This window comes from Musca autumnalis, unplaced genomic scaffold (assembly GCF_047663935.1).
Source record: "Musca autumnalis isolate F117 unplaced genomic scaffold, ASM4766393v1 scaffold_3, whole genome shotgun sequence".
Lineage (NCBI taxonomy): Eukaryota > Metazoa > Arthropoda > Insecta > Diptera > Muscidae > Musca > Musca autumnalis.
In genome coordinates this window covers 24015786-24035761 of record NW_027411866.1, presented here as the reverse complement: position 1 = coordinate 24035761, position 19976 = coordinate 24015786, and the positions used below count along the sequence as shown (strand labels likewise).

Sequence of the window (19976 nt, the reverse complement as noted above, 5' to 3'; positions counted from 1 at the left end):
TTTAGTAAAACTTGGCAAAAAACATCCCGATCCTGTGGTTGAAACCGCCTCCCTCTCATCTGTGGAACCCTGTGATGTCTATTATAAACTTTCCATACCCATGGATACAATACAAAGTGGCCAGTTGAGTGCTTTGCAATTGGAATCCATAACATATGCCTCCCAAGCCCATGATCATCTCCTGCCCGATGGTAGTCGTGCTGGTTTTTTGATTGGTGATGGTGCTGGTGTGGGTAAAGGTCGCACCATTGCTGGTATAATATACGAGAATTATATGAAGGGCCGCAAGAAGGCTCTTTGGATTTCGGTATCAAATGATTTGAAATATGATGCTGAGCGGGATTTGAGTGATATTGGTGCAACAAAAATTGAAGTTTATGCTTTGAATAAGGTAAGTGGTAATCTTCCAAATCGTCAATTTTGGGATTAGGTTTAATTGAGGAGCACCACTCGGATTGCTATGAAATGTTCACCTGGGAGCTAGATCTTGCTGTCCTGATTACAGTGGTATACATCTTTTGTGGGGGAAGTGAATACTTCAATAAAAATTAATTTTTAAAATTTCAAATTTATCAAAGGTTCATTTTTCACTTGCCCCTAACTCGGAAAAGTATGAACTTCCCCCATAAAATATGCATATCATAGTAATCACCACAACAAGACCTACCGTTGGTGAAAATTTCGTAACAATCCTGGTGGTGGCTCTACTTAACTTCTTCCTCACATTCAGTCCAACCTCACTTTTTACTAACAAAATTGTTTATCTTATTTCACAGTTCAAATATGCCAAAATCAATTCCGAAATCAACAACAATGTTAAAAAAGGTGTCATCTTTAGCACCTATTCAGCATTGATAGGTGAATCCAATAATAAGACTGGTAAATACAAATCAAGACTTAAGCAATTGCTGCAGTGGTGTGGAGAAGATTTTGATGGCCTGATTATATTTGATGAATGTCATAAGGCCAAGAATTTGTGTCCCGTGGGTTCGGGTAAACCCACAAAGACCGGCCAGACGGTATTGGAGTTGCAAAACAAGTTACCGAAAGCTCGTGTGGTATATGCTTCTGCTACTGGTGCTTCGGAGCCCAAAAATATGGCATATATGGTGCGTTTGGGTCTCTGGGGCCAGGGTACAGCATTTCCCACATTTAATGATTTCATTGCAGCTGTGGAAAAGAGGTAAGTGAGGGATTTTGTTGAGGGCTTTCCTTGGAAATTATTGACATTTGTGTCCTTTTTCTTCACAGAGGCGTGGGTGCCATGGAAATTGTGGCCATGGACATGAAATTAAGAGGCATGTACATTGCCCGCCAACTGAGTTTTCATGGTGTTACCTTTAAAATTGAAGAGGTGCCCCTTTCCAAAGAGTTTAGAAGGGTCTATGATGAGTCTGTGAGATTGGTAGGATATCATTTTCATTTTGAAAGGAATCTGGAATGAGAATTAATTTGTGCTTCTTTTTGCTAGTGGGTGGAAGCCATGCAAAAATTCATTGAGGCCGCCGAATTAATCGATGCCGAAAGTCGCATGAAGAAGACCATGTGGGGTCAATTTTGGTCGGCCCATCAAAGATTCTTTAAATACCTGTGTATTGCTGCCAAAGTAAATCATGTTGTACACATAGCCCGTGAGGCCATTAAATATGGCAAATGTGTGGTAATTGGTCTGCAATCGACGGGAGAAGCCCGTACCCTGGAACAATTGGAGAGGGAAGATGGAGAGCTAACAGATTTTGTATCAACAGCCAAGTAAGTATGACTTGATTTGAACCTTTTAATAACTTTTACCATGAGAAATTTTCAATTCAGCCCAGCTGAGTTACAATTTCCATAGAAAATTTTCAATTCAGACCGGGTGAATTACAATTTCCATATGAAATTTTCAATTCAACCCGGCTGAATTACAATTTCAATAGGAAATTTTCAATTCAGCCGGGCTGAATTACAATTTCCATAGGAAATTTTCAATTCAGCCGGGCTGAATTACAATTTCCATAGGAAATTTTCAATTCAGCCGGGCTGAATTACAATTTCCATAGGAAATTTTCAATTCAGCTCGGCTGAATTACAATTTCCGTAGGAAATTTTCAATTCAGCTCGGCTGAATTACAATTTCCGTAGGAAATTTTCAATTCAGCTCGGCTGAATTACAATTTCCATAGGAAATTTTCAATTCAGCTCGGCTGAATTACAATTTCCATAGGAAATTTTCAATTCAGCTCGGCTGAATTACAATTTCCATAGGAAATTTTCAATTCAGCTCGGCTGAATTACAATTTCCATAGGAAATTTTCAATTCAGCTCGGCTGAATTACAATTTCCATAGGAAATTTTCAATTCAGCTCGGCTGAATTACAATTTCCATAGGAAATTTTCAATTCAGCCCGGCTGAATTACAATTTCCATAGGAAATTTTCAATTCAGCCCGGCTGAATTACAATTTCCATAGGAAATTTTCAATTCAGCCCGGCTGAATTACAATTTCCATAGGAAATTTTCAATTCAGCCCGGCTGAATTACAATTTCCATAGGAAATTTTCAATTCAGCCCGGCTGATTTACAATTTCCATAGGAAATTTTCAATTCAGCCCGGCTGAATTACAATTTCCATAGGAAATTTTCAATTCAGCCCGGCTGAATTACAATTTCCATAGGAAATTTTCAATTCAGCTTGGCTGAATTACAATTTCCATAGGAAATTTTCAATTCAGCCCGGCTGAATTACAATTTCCATAGGAAATTTTCAATTCAGCCCGGCTGAATTACAATTTCCATAGGAAATTTTCAATTCAGCCCGGCTGAATTACAATTTCCATAGGAAATTTTCAATTCAGCCCGGCTGAATTACAATTTCCATAGGAAATTTTCAATTCAGCCCGGCTGAATTACAGTTTCCATAGGAAATTTTCAATTCAGCCCGGCTGAATTACAGTTTCCATAGGAAATTTTCAATTCAGCCCGGCTGAATTACAGTTTCCATAGGAAATTTTCAATTCAGCCCGGCTGAATTACAGTTTCCATAGGAAATTTTCAATTCAGCCCGGTTGAATTACAATTTCCATAGGAAATTTTCAATTCTGTCCGGCTGAATTACAGTTTCCATAGGAAATTTTCAATTCAGTCCGGCTGAATTACAGTTTCCATAGGAAATTTTCAATGAATTACAATTTCCTGAATTACAATTTCCATAGGAAATTTTCAATTCAACCCGGCTGAATTACAATTTCCATAGGAAATTTTCAATTCAGCCCGGCTGAATGGCAATTTCCATAGGAAATTTTCAATTCAGCCCGTCTGAATTACAATTTCCATAGGAAATTTTCAATTCAGCCCGTCTGAATTACAATTTCCATAGGAAATTTTCAATTCAGCCCGGCTGAATTACAATTTCCATAGGAAATTTTCAATTTAGCCCGGCTGAATTACAATTTCCATAGGAAATTTTCAATTCAGCCTGGCTGAATTACAATTTCCATAGGAAATTTTCAATTCAGCCTGGCTGAATTACAATTTCCATAGGAAATTTTCAATTCAGCCCGGCTGAATTACAATTTCCATAGGAAATTTTCAATTCAGCCCGGCTGAATTACAATTTCCATAGGAAATTTTCAATTCAGCCCGGCTGAATTACAATTTCCATAGGAAATTTTCAATTCAGCCCGGCTGAATTACAATTTCCATAGGAAATTTTCAATTCAGCCCGGCTGAATTACAATTTCCATAGGAAATTTTCAATTCAGCCCGGCTGAATTACAATTTCCATAGGAAATTTTCAATTCAGCCCGGCTGAATTACAATTTCCATAGGAAATTTTCAATTCAGCCCGGCTGAATTACAATTTCCATAGGAAATTTTCAATTCAGCCCGGCTGAATTACAATTTCCATAGGAAATTTTCAATTCAGCCCGGCTGAATTACAATTTCCATAGGAAATTTTCAATTCAGCCCGGCTGAATTACAATTTCCATAGGAAATTTTCAATTCAGCCCGGCTGAATTACAATTTCCATAGGAAATTTTCAATTCAGCCCGGCTGAATTACAATTTCCATAGGAAATTTTCAATTCAGCCCGGCTGAATTACAATTTCCATAGGAAATTTTCAATTCAGCCCGGCTGAATTACAATTTCCATAGGAAATTTTCAATTCAGCCCGGCTGAATTACAATTTCCATAGGAAATTTTCAATTCAGCCCGGCTGAATTACAATTTCCATAGGAAATTTTCAATTCAGCCCGGCTGAATTACAATTTCCATAGGAAATTTTCAATTCAGCCCGGCTGAATTACAATTTCCATAGGAAATTTTCAATTCAGCCCTGCTGTATGAAGATATCAGTTGAGATCCCATATTGCCAACGATTTTGTGTATTTTCTGCTCTATTTTATCTCTTTTCTCATCATGTGGTTTATGAAAATGTCGTCTTAACCATTGCAACTTGTCTTCATTTAATTTTTCTCTTTTTTCCAGGGGTGTTTTCCAATCTCTAGTCGAAAAGCATTTTCCCGCACCCGATCGCAATCGTATCAATCGCATTTTAGGCCTTTCCGAACCAGAAGGCAATCGTAAATCTATACAATCCATTATAGCCGAGGTAAAGGCCAAGGCCAATAAACGTAAATCTGCCCGGTCTGATGTGGGAAATAATAAAAAATCTCGCAATGATTCCTGGGATAATGATTCCGATGATGATGACGACGACGATAAAGATGAGGATGAAGATAAAGATTCCGATAAAGAATCCAACAATGATTCAGATGTTAAAAATTCTGATTCCGAAGATTCAGATACTGGCAATCACACCGATAGTTATGATTCGGAATCCGATTTTAATCCCTTCGGAGCAAGTGGCTCAGATTCAGATACAGATCCTTGGTTGGCACGAGCCAAAAAGAAGAAGAAAAAGAAGGTAAAGGCGACGAAAGAAAAAGAAGCTACAAAAGCAACCACCTTCTCATCATCCACCTCTTCGGCATCCTTGGGAGCCAATCACAATAACAATAGCTTTTTAAACAGTAGCTTTAATATATCACCACCCAAAAAGAAGGTGCCCGTTTCAACACAAGATAAAATACAAGATCTACTGCAAAAGAAACAGGAGCTAAAGGGTACGGTCACGCCCATTGGGGTGCATGGTGTCAAGTTGAATTATGGTCCACCACCCAAAGATGCGATTGAAAAAGCCTGCAGCATGAAGGAAGAATTGTTGCGTAAAATAGAGCTGCTGGGAGAACGGTTACCACCCAATACCCTGGATCAGTTAATTGATGAGCTGGGTGGACCGGATAATGTGGCTGAAATGACAGGCCGTAAGGGCCGGGTGGTACAATCCGATGATGGTTCCATACAATATGAATCACGTTCAGAATCTGATGTCCCCTTGGAAACTCTGAACATTACCGAAAAGCAGCGCTTTATGGATGGTACCAAAGATGTGGCCATTATCTCCGAGGCGGCCTCAAGTGGTATTTCATTGCAAAGTGATCGTAGGGTGAGGAATCAACGGAGACGTGTCCATATCACACTGGAATTGCCCTGGTCTGCTGATCGTGCCATCCAACAGTTTGGACGTACCCATCGTTCGAATCAAGTAAATGCTCCTGAATATATTTTCCTTATTTCCGATTTGGCTGGTGAACGACGTTTTGCTTCAACAGTGGCCAAACGTTTGGAGTCATTGGGAGCCCTTACCCATGGTGATCGTCGTGCCACAGAGACACGTGATCTCTCGCAATTTAATATTGATAATAAATACGGTCGTACGGCCTTGGAAACTGTGATGAAAGCCATTATGGGCTATGAGCAACCTTTGGTACCGCCACCCACCGATTATCAAGGTGAATTCTTTAAGGATATTGCCAAAGCCCTGGTGGGTGTGGGTATTATTGTGCAAAGTGAAACCACACCGGGTTTGCTGAGTTTGGATAAAGACTATAATAATATTTCCAAGTTTTTGAATCGGATATTGGGTATGCCAGTGGATTTGCAAAATCGTCTATTCAAATATTTCACCGATACCCTGACGGCCATTATTAATCAGGCCAGAAAGAATGGGCGATTTGATTTGGGTATTTTGGGTAAGTGCAGCAAGAAAATCCTCTAAAAGAAATTGGGAACTAATATTTGTTTTTTATATTTCCAGATTTGGGTGCCGCCGGTGAAAATGTTACCCGTGTCAAATTGGTGCGTTTTATACGCAAACATGCCACAGGCAAGGCTCCTGCAGAGTTGCATACCGTACGCGTAGAAAGAGGCATGATTTGGCAAGAGGCTATTGAGAAGTGCGTAGTAGTAACGTATAAAAAGAATTCTTTGAATGGAATTCCCAGGGTTCAGTTTTCTTTGCAGTAATATTAATTGACATTTTATTTTCATTCTTTATAGATATGCCGATTTAATTGGTGAACATGAAGGTTTCTATCTTTCCCACCAGGTGCGCAACAATAAACGCACTGCCATCTTGGCTGTGGAATTGGAAAATCCACCCCAGAATCAACTGCAAAGCAGTAAGAAGAAGGATATTGGCAAGCCAAGTAAAAAAGATATTATGTTCCAAATATATCGTCCCAATACGGGTCTCCAGGTGCGCCATGAATCATTGGCGGAAATTGAAAAGAAATACAAAAAGGTCACAATGTCGGAGGCCGAAAAACATTGGACCGAACAGTATGATGCATCGGTAAATACCTGCTCACATGCCTATTGGAATGGTAATTGCCGCAATGTCAGCATGGGTTCGGAATGTGAGGTGAGTTTAAGGATATTTTTATAATGTTATTTATAATTTTCCTATGGAAATTGTAATTCAGCCAGGCTGAATTGAAAATTTCCTATGGAAATTGTAATTCAGCCAGGTTGAATTGAAAATTTCCTATGGAAATTGTAATTCAGCCCGGCTGAATTGAAAATTTCCTATGGAAATTGTAATTCAGCCAGGCTGAATTGAAAATTTCCTACGGAAATTGTAATTCAGCCAGGCTGAATTGAAAATTTCCTATGGAAATTGTAATTCAGCCAGGCTGAATTGAAAATTCCCTATGGAAATTGTAATTCAGCCAGGCTGAATTGAAAATTTCTTATGGAAATTGTAATTCAGCCAGGCTGAATTGAAAATTTCCTATGGAAATTGTAATTCAGCCGGGCTGAATTGAAAATTTCCTATGGAAATTGTAATTCAGCCGGGCTGAATTGAAAATTACCTATGGAAATTGTAATTCAGCCGGGCTGAATTGAAAATTTCCTATGGAAATTGTAATTTAGCCCGGCTGAATTGAAAATTTCCTATGGAAATTGTAATTCAGCCGGGCTGAATTGAAAATTTCCATAGGAAATTGTAATTCAGCCGGGCTGAATTGAAAATTTCCTATGGAAATTGTAAGTCAGCCAGGCTGAATTGATAATTTCCTATGGAAATTGTAATTTAGCCCGGCTGAATTGAAAATTTCCTATGGAAATTCTAATTCAGCCGGGCTGAATTGAAAATTTCCTATGGAAATTCTAATTCAGCCGGGCTGAATTGAAAATTTCCTATGGAAATTCTAATTCAGCCGGGCTGAATTGAAAATTTCCTATGGAAATTCTAATTCAGCCGGGCTGAATTGAAAATTTCCTATGGAAATTCTAATTCAGCCGGGCTGAATTGAAAATTTCCTATGGAAATTCTAATTCAGCCGGGCTGAATTGAAAATTTCCTATGGAAATTCTAATTCAGCCGGGCTGAATTGAAAATTTCCTATGGAAATTCTAATTCAGCCGGGCTGAATTGAAAATTTCCTATGGAAATTCTAATTCAGCCGGGCTGAATTGAAAATTTCCTATGGAAATTGTAATTCAGCCGGGCTGAATTGAAAATTTCCTATGGAAATTGTAATTCAGCCGGGCTGAATTGAAAATTTCCTATGGAAATTGTAATTCAGCCGGGCTGAATTGAAAATTTCCTATGGAAATTGTAATTCAGCCGGGCTGAATTGAAAATTTCCTATGGAAATTGTAATTCAGCCGGGCTGAATTGAAAATTTCCTATGGAAATTGTAATTCAGCCGGGCTGAATTGAAAATTTCCTATGGAAATTGTAATTCAGCCAGGCTGAATTGAAAATTTTCTATGGAAATTGTAATTCAGCCAGGCTGAATTGAAAATTTCCTATGGAAATTGTAATTCAGCCAGGCTGAATTGAAAATTTCCTATGGAAATTGTAATTCAGCCAGGCTGAATTGAAAATTTCCTATGGAAATTGTAATTCAGCCAGGCTGAATTGAAAATTTCCTATGGAAATTGTAATTCAGCCAGGCTGAATTGAAAATTTCCTATGGAAATTGTAATTCAGCCAGGCTGAATTGAAAATTTCCTATGGAAATTGTAATTCAGCCAGGCTGAATTGAAAATTTCCTATGGAAATTGTAATTCAGCCAGGCTGAATTGAAAATTTCCTATGGAAATTGTAATTCAGCCAGGCTGAATTGAAAATTTCCTATGGAAATTGTAATTCAGCCAGGCTGAATTGAAAATTTCCTATGGAAATTGTAATTCAGCCAGGCTGAATTGAAAATTTCCTATGGAAATTGTAATTCAGCCAGGCTGAATTGAAAATTTCCTATGGAAATTGTAATTCAGCCAGGCTGAATTGAAAATTTCCTATGGAAATTGTAATTCAGCCAGGCTGAATTGAAAATTTCCTATGGAAATTGTAATTCAGCCAGGCTGAATTGAAAATTTCCTATGGAAATTGTAATTCAGCCGGCCTGAATTGAAAATTTCCTATGGAAATTGTAATTCAGCCGGCCTGAATTGAAAATTTCCTATGGAAATTGTAATTCAGCCGGGCTGAATTGAAAATTTCCTATGGAAATTCTAATTCAGCCGGGCTGAATTGAAAATTTCCTATGGAAATTGTAATTCAGCCGGGCTGAATTGAAAATTTCCTGGGATGAATTAAAAATTTCCTATATGAAAAAATATTGTGTATTAATTGTGTATTAATTCCCAATTCATTTTCCAGGTGGGTTTGCGCCAACGTTTGTACAACGTTCTAGCCGGTTCGGTATTATCGGTATGGGCCCGCGTAGAACAAATTCTGGCCATGCGTAATGCCAACAACAAAATGCAAGTTATACGCATGAAAACCACAGAAGGCGAAAAAATTGTTGGCACTCTCATACCCAAATCATGTCATGAGCTTTTGATACAAGATCTTAAGTCTGATGCGGATAGAGTTGAAGAAGTAAACTTCTAAAAATACAACCAAAACACAAACACACAAAGAATGCCAGAAAAAAACACAACAACAAAGATAATTTATTCTTCTTTTTCTCGTAAAAGAAAGTACACTGTGAAAATGGGTTACACAGAGATATTGAAAAAGATATTGATTGTAGTGGAAATACAATAAAAAACCCAAACAACAACAAAAACAAACCAAAACGACGCTTAATTTATGGACTTTAATTTTTCGTTTAAGTTTTTCTTTTTCTTTAAATCTTCATAAAACAAAACAAAAACTTGATTGCTATTATTTTTATATAAAAAAAGCCCCTCCCCAAAAACAAAAAAAAAGATATACAACAACAAAAAGAAAACTTAAATATATGACTTTTATAATTATACCTATACATATAATTAATTATAATTAATATTTAATTATAAACAAGATAACAAAAAAAAAACACTCATTACACATTAAAAAAAATCTTGAAAAAATTTACAGAATTGAAAGAAAAAAAAACAGAAATAAAATTTTTAAAAGAATTCGAAACAAAAACATACAAAATTTGTTAATAAAAACAATACAACCTGTATTGCAATACGATTTGGTAAAATTAAAATTGAATCTTGGAACATCTTAGAGGAGGTTAAACATAACAAAATCTCGAGAATTTTAATAAATTTTTGAACGAAAAAGGCAAATCACAATTTACTATTTTTCTTTAGAAAAATCACCATTTCTGATCTTATTCTTTGGAAAAGTCATCACAATTGGTGATATTTTTCTTTGGAAAAATCACCGTTGGTGATATTTTTGTTTAGAGATATCACCATTGGTGATAGTTTTCTTTGGAAAAATCGCCATTGATGATAGTTTTCTTTAGAAAAATCTTGATTGGTGATCTTTTTCTATAGAAAAATCACCATTGGCGATTCAATTTTTTTAAAATAAACACTGGTATCCTTTTTCTATAGAAAAATCAAAAGAACGTTAATTTTTTTATATTTATTTTGTATTGTTTACACCTCCGCCAAGTCACCAAGAAATTCTAATACAAAAATTAATTCCAGTAATCATTACAACAACAACAATATGAAAACCTCCTAATAATGATAATGAATGAATTTATTGTTTAATTTTTTATATACCTATTTAAAATTATTTCGTTATCGTTTCCAAGTTTTATAAAAACACACACACATCCTTCTAAAATAAGAATAGTTTACTTGTTTTTCCTCCCTAATTTTTTCAACTTATTTTATTATTTTTATTATTAATGTATGCCGAATTAAAAAAACATTTCAATTTTGTTATTGTTCCTCCCCCTCCCTAAAAACCCAAAAACAAACAAAAAAATGAAACAGAAATCATAGTTTATTTATTTTTAATATTATTTCTTAAAATTATATATTTTTAAGTACACTATTTTGTAGTACGTAGTTTTGTAGAAAAAAAAAATTTCGCAAAGAAATTAAAAAAAAAATCAGAAGAAAAAATATTTTATGTTTAATGTAAGATGTACATTAATTTAACAATATACCATGCAAAATAAAACAAATGAATATTGAAATAAAAATACGATTTTTTTATTTATTTATTCTTTTCGTGTTTAACATAACCTCAACTTGCAGTTATGGGTCAAGTAGAGTTTAAGGCCTGTTATTGGATTGAATTGAAATTTGTAGCTGTGATTCTAAATAATATTATATATTTTGTTTTCTTTGGCAAGTCCACATTTTTGTTGATTCTTTTCATTTTGTACATAACCTCAATTTCCAATTATGGGGGTTATCATGAACGGCAATTCCCCGTGAATTTTTTCATTTTCTCCCTTAAACAAAACTCACGGGGAAATTTCATTCATGATAATTGATTTACCACAGTTTTCTCTATTTGAACCAAAATTGTTTTTTTTAACACATTTCATCTTCCTGTTAACCCTAATTTCTGCTATGGTTTAAATAGAGTTAAAGGCCTGGTCACAGATCGCTTCGAAATTTTTACCACATGTAGCTCTTGTGGTTCCGATTATAAACATTAGAGTTTTTCTTGGCGAAATCAATAAATATTAAATGTTATGTTATACATAACCTCAATTCTGTCAAATAAGTTTAGTTTATGGTCTGGGCTTAGATCACTATGAAATGTTCACAATAAATATTAAATTTGTCCCTAAATCGTAATTGTTCCCATTAAGGGTTATTCTGAATGGAAACTCTCCATGAGTTTTCTCACTCTCTCTGCGTTAAGCGGCAGAGAGACGGAACTCTCGATAAAAAATAGAAAATATTTCTGTTTTTTGTTAACTATTTAAAAGTTCAAAAACCCACCCATACATATTTAACCCAACTTTATCTTTATATATTGTATATATACATATATTTTTCCCAATCAAAAAAATCTTACAAAACTACCGTTACAACTTAAAACCCGAATGAATGCTAACAATGCCAAATGTTAAATTCTCATAACGCACCATATTGAAACCGGCATCAACAATCATTTGTTTGAAATCTTCTTGTTTGGGAAACTTTCGTATACTTTCTACCAAATATTGATAGGGTTGCCATTGACCAGCCAATATTTGACCCATTGGAGGGATAACATTAAAGGAATACTGATCATACAACCATTGCAAAGTATTGCTATTCAAGTGGCTAAATTCCAAACACATAAAACGGCCCCCAGGTTTCAAAACACGATAGGCTTCGCTAAGAACCTAGGAAAGCAAACAAACATTTTAATAATCTAAAAAAACACCAAACATCCTTTTCCCTTTCACCTCTTACCTTATCAATGTGTGTACAATTTCTAATACCAAATGCAATTGTATATGAATTATATGTATTATCAGCAAATGGCAAATTCTCAGCATCAGCACATTTCCATTCAATGCTCATATTCGACAACTTTTCTTCGGTTAAACCCAATTTTTTGGCTCTTTCCTCACCCACATTTAACATGTGCTGATTAATGTCGGAAACGGTAACATGACTTTTCAAACTTTTGGGATTTGGTTGATTTTGAAGATATTTTATAAAGCGAAATGATATATCACCAGTACCACCAGCCATATCTAAATGACAGGTACCATGTTGCGGTCCCAAACGTTCAATGAACATGTCTTTCCACACCCGATGTATACCCATAGACATGGCATCATTCATAATATCATACGATTTGGCAACATCTTCAAAGACCTTGTGGACTGGAATGGAAGATATACATAAATTAATAGTATTCATTACAGCATGTTTGGGTCAATACCTTTTTCTACCTTTTCACTTTCTTTTACGGTTTGAAAACCAAAATGTGTGGTTCCCTCTTCACTGCTGTTTCCCGTTGCGTTTGCATTAGTTGAGGCCTGTGTTGTTTGCCAACGTAAAGATGATGCTAGGAACCATTGTTGGTAATGTTTTATTTGATTTAAACAAAACTTTCGCGTGATATTCATTGTGAACGTATAAAAATGATGAAAACGCTTATAAGTTGTGTTAAAGTTATGAAATGTTTGCGTTGAACAGCTGTTGTCCACTTCTCATGGTACAAATACACAGGTAGCCGCATCGGCAATTGTTGGCAACATAAGATGTCAAAATTTGACATCAATTCAATGCAATTGACACATCATCATGGTACAAATACACAGGTAGCCGCATCGGCAATTGTTGGCAACATAAGATGTCAAAATTTGACATCAATTCAATGCAATTGACACATCATCATGGTACAAATACACAGGTAGCCGCATCGGCAATTGTTGGCAACATAAGACGTCAAAATTTGACATCAATTCAATGCAATTGACACATCATGTTACCATCAGCTGGCATGATAATGCTACCTGTATTATTGTACCATGCCACTTCTTAACCAAATGATATTGGGATTTAAAGTTTAATTCACAATAGTCAGAATTGTCAATCAGCTGTGTAATTTTTTCAAGGCACTTCCCAATTTAGGGGTCGATTATGCATTACCACTAAGTCCCAATTTACATTAGGCGAGTTTACTTGCGGCAATTGTCAGTTTGTAGGCAAGAGAGGGTACTGAGAGGCAAAGGGTTACCATATGCCTCACCTCTCTCTCCTACAAAATGACAATTGCCGCAAGTAAACTCGCCTAAAGTCCAATTTACATATGCACATTGAATTATTTCGTTTTACGAAATCCTAGAATCAAATGATGTGTATTTACATCTGTTTTTTGCGTCATTTGCTTACGCACACAATCGCACATACACACTTATACAATAACACAAACACACGCACACAATATATTTATTCAGAGAAATAGGAATTTAACAGCACAAATGTGTATCAAATAACTTAAATTACAGTTGAACCTCGATTATCCGTGAATCGATTATCCGGGAACCTCCATTATCCGTGATAGAAAAGAAATGTTGGGCTTTTTTCTATTTCTTCTATTTTTCGTTATAATCTTCATTACCCGGGAGCAAAAAACATTTTCCAATTGTTAAGATTTAGCAAACAAAAGGTAAACAAACGAAAACTAGAAATTCTCCCGTATTACACAATTTGTGTATTTACGGTATCACAAAAACCATGGGACAAAGTCATTTCAGATGAATATGATGATGATTATATTTATTTATCCTTTTAAAATTTGGATTAGCGTAACAAATTTAATAAAAATTGTAGATTTTCATATTATTGTACAATATTATGCCATTTTTAAGTAAAAATATGTTCAAAAACTGCATAAAAGCATTACCTCCATTATCCGGGAAAATCGATTATCCGTAATGCCTCCGGTCCCGACCATCACGGATAATCGAGGTCCGACTGTAATTCTAAAAAGAAAAAAACATAATTTTTGCAAGTTTTTTAAACATTTATTTTCACTTTTGTCATCGTTTGAGTATTTTTGTTTTTCTACAACACACACAAACAAACAAAGACATAATAAAACAGTTGCATTTTTTGGTAGATTATGGCGAAAAAGCTGGGTTGCATATAATAGTATGGTGTTTTCGTGCGTTGTTTAGAATAAATGACGCAGCTATCGTCATTTAATTTTGTATGGTAAATGACGCAAAATGTTGCCTGTTTTAGCAAATAAATGACGAAACAGCTCTAAATGACGAAAAAGTTGCTAATGTAAATTGGACATAATGTAAATTGGGACTAAACTTGAGTTGCGTTGTCAATTGTCAGCACAACTGAGATGGAATGTTGTATTCATGGTGGAATAAGAAGGTGTTACATCAAATCATGTTAAACGTCAAATTTGTTCACAATAATGCATTACTGCGAATTTGTTACGTGTGCCTTAAGGGACTGCATCCAATGGCCACGGGCTAGCTCGTTCGCCTCTCCCGGGTGTGGTCCCATCCATTATGTCCCGATTCCAAACACGCAACGATAAAAACAATGCACTATTATACACATACTATAATGCCAAAACACATCACTACCAATTCCACCCACAACCTGCTGGCCCATAAACTGCCCACCCAACCAAAGGTCACTCATTCCCTTTCTTGACACCTAGTGACCCCACACACCGCCCACATCACATCACTTACCTCGTCACACAGTCATCCAAATAATATCTAACACATCGTCATTTCTTTACAGGTTTATAATCAAGTCATACTTTTTTTTATTCTTAGGTTTCTAAAACAAATTAATCCTATTACAAACGTTTTCCTTAATAATTATATAAAAATGGTTAAGTTACACCTAATAAACAATAAATACAATAAAAATGACAAATTACATAAAATATGTCGTAATGAATGTTTTTGAAATCCTATTAGGAATTTTAAATTGTAACGGCTATTTGCCAAAAAAAAAAAACTAAACACAAACGTTAAACGAACGGTCTTCAGACCAAACACAATTTTAATGACACCTATTTGTTTCCTTCTTTTTTGTCGAATTAGACCGCCAAAATATTCGGCTTCACTTTCCCCAATGTCGACAGCAAATTAGCGCTGTACTAACATAAAACAATTATTAAAACATCAACCCACCCTAAAATCCACTAAAAAGAGCTCTTTTGTCTGGAAAATTTCTTAGGGGGATTATTCTAATTAAACTGCAAACTATGTCACTTGGAGAAAGCTAACAAAAAAAAACCTTGCAGAAGGTAACAGATAGCTACAAAATACAGATAACAATAAAATTAATACTAATAATAATAATAAATATAATAATGGGATTTTGAATAAATATAGATAGTTACTAAAATCAAATTTAAAATATACGTTTATAATTGTCGCTTTAAAAAAAATCAAAATTTTCAAAAATTGGAGTTTAGTTATTCAGCATTATGTCACACTTTACGTGACAGACTGTGTTTGCCTCTAATAGACTTTTCCGGCATCAAAATCTATTCATTTGCTGATTTGAAATCTCTATTGGTTTTTAGGGCCACAATTTTCATTCGCCCAACAAGTACACTGGTGTTTTACGTTACGGTCAATTCGCCGGATGACCGTAGATTGTTGTCTTGGGAAAATATAAAGGCAAATTTTGGTTGGTGCTGAACCTTGGAACGGTGGAGAGAATGATACCGTTGGTACTGTCCAATAGATGGCGACGGGACAGAGCTTTATTCAAATTATAGTTCCTACCTTGACGTAACGTGGCGTTATCATCCAATGTAGTTAGTCTTGCTGTATTCCAACAGGTATCGCTGTTTACATTCAGTTCGTGCATCCAAATTCGGTTGTCCTAGCCACAGAATGTGAATATTTTATTATTTAAAAATTCACAGGATATTTTCACATTATAACATTTACCTTATTGACGTGCACCGAGTATTATATTTTCTTAGATGCTAATTGTGTAACGACACTATCAAATGGCTCTCCACACTTCACCTATTTAAACAATTCTAGTATTATTTCACCTTTTTAACTAATGTTTTGTCCAATTTATTAACTACCTTTGTTTTAATTGTCAATTTATTTACGCTTTGAGTTGTTTTATAGGAAATTTAATTTAAAAAAATAAATTTTTATTGCAAAATACTTTAATTTCACACACTCAGAGGATTTCTGGTTCAGCACCAAAAGACAAACTAGATCTTTCTCTTATCCATTACTCTCTTTTATAACCTCTGTAGGGCGCAGAAGCAAACTTCCATTGGTAGACATTTTGTCGGGTACCATCTGTCTATCCTTCTTTAATATTAATTAATTTGTCCCTTTCTTAAAAACCTCTTCGCGAACCTTCGGGATTTCTCCCACCTTAACAGAGGACTCTGTTCCCACATTAACATTTAAGAGAAACAGGCCACTGTGCCGATAATACTGTTCCCCACTAAACTACTGGGTTGGCAACACATTACTCTTGGGCTATTATCCACAAGTGAATGCAACCACTTGACACTTCATCAGCTGACATTTACTGGAGAGATTGGTTTGTATTGTATCGTTCCACATTAATTTTACATTTTTAATGAATATTTTTACTTTTTTCTCGTTTCAGGCATTTCTCTGGTACTGGTCTGCACAAGCCCACCCAAACTCTCAGTGGACCAATATACTATTCATTAGAAAAGCATATTCGTGCCCTGAGGGAGTAATGAACTTGTGCATTCCAATACACGAGGAACTGTTGACAAAGTCCTGGCTTAGCATACCCAGGCAAGAAGCAACAACACAATTTATATCAGTGGCAAAGCAAAACATATATTTGCATGTCTCCACACCAATGAGGCATGTAGATTAGCATATTTGCCACCTTATGAATGTGGCCACAAATAAAAAAACAAACAACATAATCTGCCACCCCTTCAACAACTTGGCCACCACCAACCGACGAGCATGGCTAACTACCCGCGCAGATGTGTAGTTACCCGAAAGGAGTGCTCCCGAGTGGTTCAAGTTTTATCCCCCGACGCTCCAACATCAACAAATTGGGAGTTATATGTTTTTAGTGTGGTTTAGAGACTCCCACAAATGGCAAAAATGGTCTCCCCTTAAGGTACCCCCACGCAAAATTTTTTTTTTTTGCAGTGGCGGACTTTGGTATGCCTAGGCCCCGCAACAAATTGCTAGTTTACATTTTGTATATGATTTTATTCACAATAACGCATTTTGACAACTGGTATGAAGATCAGCTACAGCTTTTTGCCGGGTTAACCCACTTCATGAGGATTTATTTGCTTAATCTGCTCAAATCTGACCAGATTTGCCATACAAAAATTAAATCCTCTCATGGCTGGGTTTATTTTAAATCCGGCACAAATCCACCAAAAATACAGTGTTGTATTCGGTATTTGTGCAAAAAAAATCCATCTCTACTCAAAAAGTACCAAAAGTACTGTTTTTGCAACAGAGTTTGTCGTGTTTTACACGTTTACGATTGGTCGCATGAGATTTTATGGAGTTAATAAATCTAAAGTTATTTGGAAATCATAAAATTATTATTTTTTTCATTAGACACATTTTTAACAAAAAGCACGATTGATACCATGATACAAAAATGTGTGTCAAATATACCAATATGAGCAAAGAGGGGACGATATCTCATACGAGAAATTGTAAAAGTGTAACACACGACTTTATTAGTAATTTTGTATGTTACGTAAACAAACATCAGCTGACTGTTTATATCCTCGAAAAGCTAAGTGCCACCAGCAAAGATTAACCCACTGGATCTATTAAACCCAGTGGGTTAACCTTCAATAGTGTAACCGGGGTATTAGCTGTGTTCCTTTACTTACCTGAGGTTATTATTTTAACCATTTGTTACCATTTTTAACCTGCAAAGCATTCCTTAACCCCGAAAAGTGGCAAAACTGGAAGCAATTTTTAAGAGAGTGAGAGGGGAGAGAGAGCGACTTTCTCTTCTACCACAGAACTGATTTTTCGACTTTTGTTTGACGATTATTTCACAAAATGGACGAAAAACCGAAGAAAAAGTCGAACACTGACAACACTAAATTAAAAACTGTGAAATAAAAGACGAAAATTAATTTTTTATGTTTTTTCTGACATTGCTGCCGGATCTACCATTTTTCCGTTCCTTTACTTTTCTGGTAAAAATGTTCATGAGAGAGCAATTTTGAACAATTTTGACACTTTTCTCTTTTACCACTCTTACCATTAAAAAGTAAAGGAACAAAGCTCTTATTATTCTTCTATGGTTGTATTCATGGTACAATAATTCATAGGTAGGCCAGGTATGAGAATCGCCAAATGTTGAAATGAAAACAAAACAGAGTTGAATTTTTTGATCAATAATAAATATCAACTCTGCATGTCAACACGGTTTTGACAGATTAAGCCATAACAAAAAAAATTGTAATCAGCTGTTAGCTGTGGCCTACCTAAGAATTATTGTACCATGGTTGTATTATTAGCTGTGTCTGGTTACCCTAAAATTTGTAACAATTTGTACCAATTGTTGCTGGAAGTCGTCTGTTAACACAAAAAACCAGCAAAAGAGAGCGATTCGAGAGAGACATTTTGACAGTTCTTTCACTGAGATCTTGCAAATTCTTGCTGGACAAATTTTTTCTAGCAAGCACTTGCAAGCTTTTCTTCTTCCTGAAAACAATCAATCAGCCGTTTTTAGTTTTTTGTTGATTTATATTTGTGAACATTAAAAACAATTTTATTGTGGAAATAACATAGTCTAATTGTATTGTTTTATGGAGAACAAATTTGTAAAGTGGAAAAATACTTTTCTGTTTCATTTTCTTTTTTATTTTTAAAAAAATACAACGTGTTTGCTTCCTTTGTTGGCGGACAAATTGTTCTGTTTTGGCAAGTCAGTTGATTGCTTGCTGGTTTTTCTGGGAAGGTGTCTGTTTACTTTTTACAATTTTCTAGCAAAAGAGAATAAAAACCCCTTACTCTCTGAGAACGTTCTTGCTGGGAAAGTAACCAGACAGACTTATTGATGTCAACCCAACTGGGTTGTCGATAAACGTGTTATCGATCAGTGTTTTTTCGAACAAAAACTATTTTAAAATGATAAGTTCAGTGGAATTATTTTTTGATCATGACGAAAATGTACAGGACATGACATCTATTAGAAGAAATTTGAGGGACAATAGAATTGGAATTGCCATCTGCACTGTATGTTGAAGCTCATGTTAGAAAGAACTGTATAATCAGTAAATTATTTTAGGTTTAAGGCGTATTTTTGATTGAAAAGGATGCCGTAGTTTACATTGTGGAAACGTTAAAGGATGACTTCAAAGTAAGTTATAGATCAACAACAGTACCCCCACTTTTAAAAGTGTGCGCTGCGTTGAGATTATTTGCGGAGGGAAGTCAAAGTTGGATCGTTTCGAAATTGCCGGAGGATGAAAAAAGACAAAACAAAAATATTTTTTTTTTAATACACCATATTTTAATACACAAAATTAATTAATCATGCAAATAATCAACAAAATGAGTTATTGTGAATAAAATCACATACCAAATGTAAACAAGCAATTCACAGTAATGCATTATTTGGTCTGTTCCTTTACTTTTGGAAATAGTAAAACCGACAAAAGTGTTTGACATGATTTGATGTAACACCTTCTTATTCCACCATGGGTATAATGCTAAGTTAACATTTGCGAAATCCACTCGATTTCAACTGTCAATTCCATAGCTCAAACGTCAAATGAAATCTCATTTGGATTTCATTTGACGTTTAACCTATGGAATTGACAGTTAAAATCGAGTGGATTTCGTAAATGTAAACCAAGCATAATACTATTTTTACATTTACGAAACTAGTGTGATAATCAGCTGTTTTTCCCGTTGTACCTGTATTATTGTGCCATGGTGTTACC

General features: G+C 35.3%; 2 protein-coding genes across 3 annotated transcripts in view; one reads left to right on the top strand and one right to left on the bottom strand.

Annotated features, from left to right (window-relative positions):
• sno (Protein strawberry notch) overlaps nucleotides 1-9261 on the top strand; it is a 74179-nt gene extending 64918 nt beyond the window's left edge. For both annotated transcript variants that reach the window (XM_073978711.1, XM_073978710.1), the window contains 8 exons: nucleotides 6-391; nucleotides 777-1183; nucleotides 1252-1405; nucleotides 1472-1752; nucleotides 4472-6078; nucleotides 6144-6282; nucleotides 6386-6749; nucleotides 9000-9261. In XM_073978711.1, coding sequence (XP_073834812.1) covers nucleotides 6-391; nucleotides 777-1183; nucleotides 1252-1405; nucleotides 1472-1752; nucleotides 4472-6078; nucleotides 6144-6282; nucleotides 6386-6749; nucleotides 9000-9233 — 3572 coding nt within the window. In that variant the 3' untranslated portion in view covers nucleotides 9234-9261. The remainder of the gene's footprint in view (nucleotides 1-5; nucleotides 392-776; nucleotides 1184-1251; nucleotides 1406-1471; nucleotides 1753-4471; nucleotides 6079-6143; nucleotides 6283-6385; nucleotides 6750-8999) is intronic.
• A 1298-nt stretch (nucleotides 9262-10559) lies between these two features.
• Nucleotides 10560-12789, bottom strand: Coq5 (ubiquinone biosynthesis protein COQ3, mitochondrial). The gene is made up of 3 exons (XM_073978740.1): nucleotides 12471-12789; nucleotides 11993-12411; nucleotides 10560-11922 (listed from the first exon to the last, which is right to left on the bottom strand). Exons 1-3 carry the CDS (start codon nucleotides 12655-12657, stop codon nucleotides 11620-11622), a joined length of 909 nt encoding a protein of 302 aa, XP_073834841.1. The 5' UTR covers nucleotides 12658-12789; the 3' UTR covers nucleotides 10560-11619.
• Nucleotides 12790-19976: the final 7187 nt, after the last annotated feature.

Bases quoted from the DNA above. Each gene is read 5' to 3' on its own strand.
- Coq5 (XM_073978740.1), bottom strand. From the start codon at position 12,657: ATGAATATCACGCGAAAGTTTTGTTTAAATCAAATAAAACATTACCAA. The intron at 12,412-12,470 runs GTATTGACCCAA...CTTCCATTCCAG, and splicing joins AAGTGAAAAGGTAGAAAAAG to TCCACAAGGTCTTTGAAGAT. The intron at 11,923-11,992 runs GTAAGAGGTGAA...TTGCTTTCCTAG, and splicing joins ATTGTACACACATTGATAAG to GTTCTTAGCGAAGCCTATCG.